General features: G+C 40.6%; 1 protein-coding gene across 1 annotated transcript in view; it reads left to right on the top strand.

The window, feature by feature from the left end:
* The first annotated feature begins 2529 nt into the window (after nucleotides 1-2529).
* LOC109644441 (uncharacterized) overlaps nucleotides 2530-9273 on the top strand; it is a 30099-nt gene continuing 23355 nt past the window's right edge. Inside the window, exons 1-9 of the mRNA XM_069520365.1 lie at nucleotides 2530-2661; nucleotides 2764-2782; nucleotides 2909-3169; nucleotides 3480-3740; nucleotides 5026-5295; nucleotides 5731-5994; nucleotides 7573-7691; nucleotides 8343-8484; nucleotides 8818-9084. Coding sequence (XP_069376466.1) covers nucleotides 2599-2661; nucleotides 2764-2782; nucleotides 2909-3169; nucleotides 3480-3740; nucleotides 5026-5295; nucleotides 5731-5994; nucleotides 7573-7691; nucleotides 8343-8484; nucleotides 8818-9084 — 1666 coding nt within the window. The 5' untranslated portion in view covers nucleotides 2530-2598. The remainder of the gene's footprint in view (nucleotides 2662-2763; nucleotides 2783-2908; nucleotides 3170-3479; nucleotides 3741-5025; nucleotides 5296-5730; nucleotides 5995-7572; nucleotides 7692-8342; nucleotides 8485-8817; nucleotides 9085-9273) is intronic.

Here is a 9273-nt window from a genome sequence, read left to right as displayed (position 1 = left end):
ATTTTTAAGCACTTCCTGTTTTATGTTCCTCGCTGGTTTGTCAGTTTTTTTGATCTCGCCTTTCGTCTCTTTAAAACCTCTGATCTGACTGTTCCCCAAACCCAAGTCCTCAATAAAGACTGTTGAAGTTTACCTTGTGACTGATTATTATCTATTATTCTTATTCTTATTATTATTATTACATCCAGATGATTAGATTAGAATATCATGAAGAAGCTTATATTTTAGTTTTGTTGTTTTTGGCTTTGTAATGTCATCTTCTTCTTTTTATTTCTATTCATTGCTTTTCCACAACACTTGACCTTGGTTTTAAATGTGCTACATAAATAAAGTTCTCATTATTATCATATTTAACTATTGTTTTTATCATCATCCAGACATCTGCGTCACTAAAAACGCAGATGTCTTAAACCAAATCCATGTTGACTGATGATTCCACTATAGTGTTGAGTTCACTATTCAGCCGAAGACACCGCGGCCACTTTTCTGTATCAGAGACGTTTTCATCTTTAAGATCGTTCTGATCCAAAGGATTTTTTTAGCTGTGACACCGAATAGCAACTTAAATAACTTGAGAGATTTGAGGGAAGTTGCATCATTGTTACATTACATGTTCAAAACCTGTGACCTGTAACAGTGTCTACTTCAAGACAGTATCACAGCCGCATGAAAATACAATGAAATATCAAGGCGTTCGCATCACTTGTCCTTATTCATCATGCTTCAAAATTGCTCCATTGTTTAAGCAGGGGAGCTAAAGTTTCCTGGCAGGTTTATGGCCCGTATCCACTTTCATGTTGACTTCCTTTTTTGTAATACACAGTGAGCACCTAGGAGGTGATAGCCCTTTATTCTCCGCTGATAAAAGATCCCTTTCAGCCCAGCATGTAGCCTACATTTAGCCAGCACCAGGGATCAGTCTATGTAGGTGGAAATTTACATCATTTTTCATGTAAATCCACAAACAAATATCTCCAGATCTTTAAAAGCTTTTAAGTTTAAGTTTTTATTGACAGTTCAAAGCCTGACGTGTTCTCTGAGTGCATCCCTTTTACATGAAGTCCTAATTCCCAAGTTTGCACGCTTGACTTTGGTTTCAGCGGCACTTGGGCGGCCCCTCCCAAGCCTTTATCTCCTCGGCTCAGGTCATTCACTGTGTTCTCATGTATTGTCAAAGGGATTAGAAAAAAACCCATCTAAAACAGTTGATGCAGAATCATCGTGCGTGCCTTCGGATTTTTGATATTTACTGTATTTACCGATGTGGGACGGGGTGGAAAGATAAAGACATGGAATGTGGACAAATCATGAACAAACACAAATGGACAGAGACAATAAGTGAATGATTAACAGACGGATTTTATGCAACACAATGTTGCTCTGTAGGAGTTGTGTTACTAGGTCAGCTGCATGTAAACCGTGGCCTCTGGATACAAAAGTCAAGGCATTGCTGCGATAAGATCAAAGTTGGTCAGACACCTGTGACAGTGTTAAGTGGATCATCTCATTCTTTTAACCTCTCAAGTCCTTTTGTTGTTGTCACCATTGTCACGGCAACAGTTTGGTGATATAGTTTAAAATTAGATTGTAGAATATCATTGTTTCAATTTAAAAAAGTACAGTCAACACAAATCACAAACATATTCGATTTCATTTCAGACCCCAATAATACAAGAGGCTTTGTATTTGATGTTTGAGCAATTCTGAGAAAATTAGATGGATTTATGAAATATTAAACTCATGAACCAATCACAGCTGGCTCCCAGCAACTTACATTCAATTAAGCTGCAACAAATTTCACATAGTCACAGATAAAGGTTCCCATAAATGTACTATATCCATGAATTATTCAAACAAAAGCTCTATCTCTCACGTGATAAAAACAATTCCTGGATCCATTCCCTGATGTGGATCCACAACAAAATGTATTAGGTTCATCCGTGACCCATACCGCATTCTTTTTATCCTAGTTTCGTAATTATCCCTCCAATAGCTTTTGTGTAATCTTGTTCACAATCATACAATCCAACAAAAACAAACAAGATGGAAAAGGATGAAAACATATCCTGGGTCTCCTGTACTTTTAAACTTTGGGCTGCTGACAAATGTCAGATGATATGTGTATTTCAAATGACTGGGAGTACTGTGTGTGGGGAAAAAAAGCAAAGACGAGTCGTTCAAGTGTTAAAATATTGAAATAATAGTAACTGAGGAAATTATCAGTGATGTTGGAAAGTGTTGATTCAAGTGCAGGAGCAAAATGAAGTGCTGAAGATTCTGCAAACATGCGGCCAGACAGCGACGGCGTGACAGAGAGAGAAGAGGAGAAAGAGAGACTCTTTTCTGTCATCCTCACTTCAGGTAAATCCACTAAACTCTCATCCATCCACCCATCTCTCCATCCATACCTCTGTTGCTCCCTCCTCTTGTGTTCTCAGGGCAGCTCTGACTGCCTTGGGGCCATTGGTGGGACAGCCTGTCCCCGTTTGGGAAATACTGATTGGTTCTCATGCACCCTGGGCAAAAGCTCAAAAGAATCCAGAACACCTTTTGTATGTGACTCCCTTGTATACTAAACTAAATGTCATCCTGCAGTCAATGTCGAAGATGGGATTGTGGGGAGCTATAGGTTTTTCTTTAGCATTGGTGTCTCTGACTCAGGTAAATCTGGAGATGTGTTTGTTGAACTCTGATCAATGGGTTTAATTCAGAATCAGGATATTTTCACCTTGTTACTCATGTTATTATTTTTCTTGTTTACAGATACCTCATAGTGCAGAAGGTAAGTTCACTGAGGCATTTAGTTGGATAGATTTTGAATTATGAATTCATTAATGACAAATGACATCTTTGCATTGTAATGTGACAAATTTGTGTTTTCACTCTCATCTTTTTCCATCTCTTCCAGGGTGCAGGATTTCTTCAGCGAAATCCTCCGGCCCCTCATCCATTCTGGTAAAATGGGAAAAAAGCAACGAGGCAACAAGCTATTTTTTGGATCTACGGGTGAAAAACAATACAAATTTTGCACCGGTGGTAGTGACCCTGCCGGCCACAGCTTCAGAGAGAGATGTCCAGGGTCTCAGACCAGGAACCCAGTACATTGTGACTCTCAAAGTTTTCCAGTTCTACTTTGTGGTGTGTGTGAATAACACTTTGGCGTGGACAGGTAAAGAAGAAGGAGCTCAACACAACATTTACACAAAATCGTAGTAACAAGACTCAAAACAAGGCAGTGATCGGCACTTTTGTTATTTTGGTTGTGGCAGCATCAACATTTAATTTGTCCTCAGAGGTCAAATTGTGAAATACATATTATATATTATATATTATTATTATTATATACATATTTATGAAATGTTAAGAACTTATTTGAATAGTCAAGTGTTTGATGTGTGATCTATGTAAGGTTATAGGTTATATTCCATTCAGACTCCCTCTGTACGCTGAATGTTTCCTCCCCTGTTCTTTCCCTTTAGTGCCCGACACATCGCAGATAGAAACCGGTCTGGCTCTGTCGAGCACTTCTATCTTTGTCAAATGGACGAAGGTGCCCTCAGCGGAGAACTACTACCTGAAGGTGCTCTCTCAAACCACCGGGCAAGTCCTCAATCTCACCTCCACCAACACCAGCGCTGTGGTGGGAGACCTGCTGCCCTCCACCAACTACGACTGCTACGTTTACACAGTGAACCAGGCCGGCCTGGGGAGGGTGAGCAAAGTGAGGACCATCACCACCTGTGAGTGACTTTCAGTACGACTGTGTTGATCTGAGGACATCACGTCTCTCTGATGTCTCCTGCATGAACAAACTCACAAAACCTCGCTCAGGCTATGTTCACTAGATATAGGTGGAGAGCAGATCTTTAAGAGTTTGGTTTTTGTCTGTATTTGTGTTTTTAAAAAATATTAGTCAGATTATAAGAGTCAATGCCGAAGAGGCTACATTAAGTTTGGGTAATAAAACAATAATTATCATTATATATAGTTTTCATCGATAGCAATATAACAAAAAAGTTCAGTATTTATTTATATAATGCGTTGTGCAAGCATGGTGAGGAGATATGACGTATAATTTATTCACCTGCGGTTAATAAAACCTTTTGCTGTTTATAAAGTATTATTCATTCTCTGCAGAGTTTAAAACCACAACCTTCACAATCAGTCTTAAAACTTTACAGAATCAATAAAGTGACATTTATCGTGATAATTAGCAACTGATGTGAAAACATGTTGATGAAATGTAGTCAAGTAATTCAATCAAGACAAAGTCAGTTATACGTTTGTTGTTTTACTTTGAAATACTAAATATCATACCTCCAGTACAGTGGATCAACAGAACTTAAAGGTGCCACTATTTTCCATTTAGTTCTGTCTAGTGTTTGTATAAAACGTCTGTTTCAGGTTTGATCTAAATAAGAGGTCGTTGGTTTATAAAACATATCAAAGTAAACCTCTGTGCTTCAGGCACAAACCTTCATTCATATTGAGTCTCGTTTGTGTCCATGTTTATTTTGAATGCATGTTAATTTCTCCATGTTTTTAGATCTGTGATTTAATATTGTTCTGTCCCCCTGATTTAACAGAGGTGAATCGTGTTTGTTAACAACAGCAACTTATCCAATGGCTCCAATTTTCCAAATTACTCTCAACTACACCTCACAGTGGATTGTTTCTACTGGAACTATTTTCTTAAGAAGCAAATCGTTCCTTACAAACTTGACTGGAGTGAGGTGTGAGGTTAATCCATCATGGGGATGTTGTTTCTGTTATTATTCTCTTTAAAAAGAATAAACCAAATTCCTTTTAAATCCATTTTATTGAGTTGGAAACACAAAGGTTCAGCAGCAGCTAACTCAAAACCTGAAAACCTTTAAAACCAGATATCTCTGATGGTATCGTGATTTAGTTCAAGTGATCCTATAACATGCAGTACTTCTGGTCATATCCTGTAAAAGTCCTATTTTTTCCTCAATTTAGATAGAAAATAATATTTATTAATTATTAATCTGTGTCTGGTTGCAGTGGTGAAGCCTCCGTTGATGGTCACAGCAGAACAGACTGGCCAGTTCTCGGCAAGGGTGACGTGGAAGCCGGTGGAAGACGTCTTATTGTACAAATGCATCATCCAGAACCTTGATAACCCCACCAGCCCGCCATACGTGCACAACGTCACAGGCACCAAGCTGGAGGTTGAGGGCATCCTCCCATGCTCCACCTATCTCATATCAGTGTCCTCGTTCAACCACTTCCTGGTGCCGAGCGAGCCCACGGACTTCACATACACCACCAACAGTGAGTCGGCACGCAGAGCCAAACTAATATCAATAACTCTGTGATTAGGATCTAGGTCAGCTATTCTCTCCGAGCCGCTCCTTTCAGACACGCAGAATGTGATCCTCGCGGAGAGAGAAAGGATTTGATGCCCCAGCAACCTTCTTGTTGTTGAGACTGTCGTGCAAACACAAATCTGAGAAAAACAGGAATCAAAAGATGGTGTGAGGTCCTTTTACACTGTGTTAATGATGAGACACGTGACCAATCCCAGTATAGGTGCTGTCTATAGGCCCAGTCACAGAGAATCGGATACTACTGAACAAAGCAATGTCAACTCACAACAGTTAAGAAGTAATATCCATCATTTACCACCAAGTGACAGTAATTATCTGTATTCCCTCTCCATCGTCATCCTGCTTTTTTTTTTACTTTAATATGCTGTGTTGCTTTCAGAGCTGTCACCAGTTTCATCAATTTCGGTGGACTACACCTGCACCAGTCAGTCCGCCAAGGTGCAATGGTCGGCCGTGGTCGGGGCCACCTCCTACAAGGCTACGGCGATGGGCGACCACGGCACGGAGTTGACGTGCACCAGCCTGGACACCAGCTGCCAGATCACCGGACTGAGCTGTGGCCAGAACTACGTGGTGAACGTGACGCCGATATCAGAGAACTGCAAAAACACCATGAACAGCACCTCGGCCACTTTTCAGACTGGTGAGATAACATTAGAGAGAAAGAGGAGAGACATCAGACATAAACACAAACTCCTGTTCAACAGAGAAAACGAGACGCTCAAAGTTTGAGCCAGCAGAAACTACATGAGACGAAGCTAGAAGCACGAACAGGAAGTGCATTCATTCTCCGAGGTTAGAGAAAATACGTCTTGGCAGAGGTAACAGCTGACAATTGACGCTGGAAGACAAATATGAAATACACGGAAACCAGAATAGTTGTGACCCTCGAGATGATGTTGCCTCACTTCGTTGTTGGGAAACCAGTGACAGGCAGACAAGGCCGGGACATCCTAAATATAGAATGGCTCATTCAATTCAATTTGAAATTAAATACTAGTTAACCCAAAGTTACTGTTAAACAGAGCCTATGTTAAACACAAGCTCATGCCTTGTTCCTCTAAACTCTTTATTTACACCGTTAGGTCAAAAAGAACCAGACTCAAGCTGAGTTGTGGATTCACTTGCGATTCTGCTGAAGAGAAACGTATCTGACTGAACCGGTGCCATCGACGCCGCTCGACAAGACTGCGATGGCACCGGTTTATCAAATTAATGGATGACGAACGTTTGTACCGCTCCACCCTGCCACCTGTTTTGTGTGGGAAGTTAATCCTTTCCTCTCACGTATCAGTCTATTCTGTCGGAGGGGCCGATCGAGATTCTCTGTCCTGCCCCACCCCTGGTGCCACATTGTGTCCCGCTAAGCTGTTGTGACTTGGATGAAGCTGAATATGATTTTATGACATGTATTTGTCGCAAATCAAGAGCGCAGCCATTTAATACCTGAGGGAGGACCTGACATAACTGTCGGATGAAAAGAAACCTGCTAGGAAAAGCTTGAAGGCACAAGGGGAAGGAAGCAGCGTCATTTCTTTTTATATATTTTTTTGTAATAATACGTCTCTTATTGATCTTTCACAGTCTTAAAATATACCAACAGACTTCCATGATTTTAAAAATAAAGCACATTAACCAATTTGAAATCACTGAAATCTTTCTGTCGAGTTTGAATTCTTATTTTAATCATGTTTTTTACCGTGATCCCTCCTGAGGTCGTTTGGAACGTGTTTATTTTGCGCATCGCTGGGTGACTGCTTTGAAAACTGGGTCTTCTATTGAGCTCCGCCATCCATCACATTGTGTTGTGTTCAGAATGAGTCAGTGTTCCTGTTGAACCTGAAACCACAAACACTGAAAAGCAACACGGGAGCACAATCTTCAGTATCAGGGCGTTTTAACCTGAAACGGGATTTTAGACGTTTAATGTTGATGCTTTTTTTTCTTTTTCTGTTACATCTATCTATCTATCTATCTATCCATACATCCATCCAGATTTAGTTTATTTTGACTAGTTAAATTCTTAAACCTTAATTGTAATTAATTTTTTCAACTTGTTCCAAATTGCAAATGGAAAAAAACCCATTTCGTTTTAAGTCGGACTAATCTGGATATTTGTGTTGACCAGGAATGTGCAGATTTGTCTTTTATCGTCATCCACACGTCCGTGTTTCTGTCTGTTGCACTTTGAATTAATGTGTAAATGTCTTTCTCCTTCAAGTCCCCTGTCCGCCCCAGAAGCTGGACTTGTCTCGAGACTGTTCCAGCGAAGTCATCGTGTTTTCCTGGGAGCCGACGAACAACACGGACCATTACCTGGCCAGAGCGGAGGACTCCAAGGTACTGACCCCAAACCAAACCAAACTCAACTCAACTCAATACATTAATTCCTAAGAAACTAAAAGAAGAAATAACTTTTACTTTTTGAGAAATGTGAATGTGGAGTTATATCAGAACAACGAAGAGGAGGTGTAGAATTTGAAATCTAAGTTTAAATTTTATGTTTGACATTAGATGCTATAGAGGAGATAAAGTAATAGTTTGAGATTTTGGTGAATAACACTAACGTTGAGAGTTTGATGAGACGAGACTCTGAAGTTGTTTCAGAAGCTACCGCATGTTAGCTTAGCCTAGCATAAAGACAGGAAGTAGAGGGAAGCAGCTAGCTCCTCCGAGGCTCGTCAGCAAGTCTCACCTTGTTTATTTAATCCGTTCAATAATTAGAGAATGAAAAAGACAAGTTTGTGTGTTTGACTGTCGTAACTTTCCAAAGTTTCTTCTGACGCCCTCGCTGCAGTTCATTGTTCCTCACAGAATAAATTAATGAATCAGATCAGACACTGAATGCTAAGTGATGATTAGCATCAGAGGTGTTTTTAAGGAGTTTACTCGTGTTTTTCAGCCTGTTAGCTAAACTAAGCTAACACACTGCTAGCTTAAAGCCCACATCTACAGTGCATATTACATCACGTGTGATGTCTCTGTCCCCAGGGAGAGTTCATGGAGTGTCTGACGGAGGACACCTCGTGCTACTTCACACAGACGGTGTGTGGACGACACTATTTCTTCACGGTGTATTCGATTGCAGGAGAGTGCAAGAGCCAGATTAGCGCTACGGTCGACATTCGCACAGGTAAGACAACGTATATATATCTAAATTACATCCTGTCTGTGTGTTGATGAAGATGTTTTTTATATCTAATAATTTAATTTCCATCATTAGAAGTTGCTGCAACTTCAATATAACAATGAGCTATTTTACGTGAGCGTCCTCTGCTTCACCTGTATTTATCAAGTAAGGGTTGAAAATCTGTCAGATTCACAAACTTAAGATCTGGGAATAGGTTTAAGAATAAAAGCTAATTATCAGATTTCAGATGATGGAAGAAAACTCAAAGTGTATTACACTAACATCTATTTGACACAGTGACGACGTGATCATCATCCTTCTTCTGCCTCTCTCCAGCGCCCTGTATTCCTCAGAATCTGCAAACCTCATCCGACTGCAAATCAGACGGCCTGCTCAGCAAGTGGGACCTGGCAGAGGGGGCGCTGCGCTACACGTTGCAGGCCTACGGCAACAAGGGACACGACGACCAGTACAACTGCACCACGACGTCCAACAGCTGCGTTATACCGGGCATCCAGTGCGGGGAGTACCTGACCATCTACATCACAGCTTTTGATGATGAGTGCTCCAGTCCGAGGACGCTGGGGCCTGTGGCTGAGACACGTGAGGAGAAGCTGTTGTCTGTGTTAGATGTCAGTGGTGGAAACATGGGCTTTCTTTTGAATAAGACTACACAGTTAGTCCATCAGGCTTAAGAATGTGAAGTTTAGCTGCTTGTACATCATAATACGACAAACCAGTTGAGTGATCATTTCAATAAATTAGTTGTTGGGATAATTGAAGGCATTAAAG

Source organism: Paralichthys olivaceus, chromosome 3 (genome assembly GCF_024713975.1).
Source record: "Paralichthys olivaceus isolate ysfri-2021 chromosome 3, ASM2471397v2, whole genome shotgun sequence".
Classification (NCBI taxonomy): domain Eukaryota; kingdom Metazoa; phylum Chordata; class Actinopteri; order Pleuronectiformes; family Paralichthyidae; genus Paralichthys; species Paralichthys olivaceus.
The sequence above is the reverse complement of the archived record's forward strand: the minus strand, read 5'-3'. Positions and strand labels throughout refer to the sequence as shown.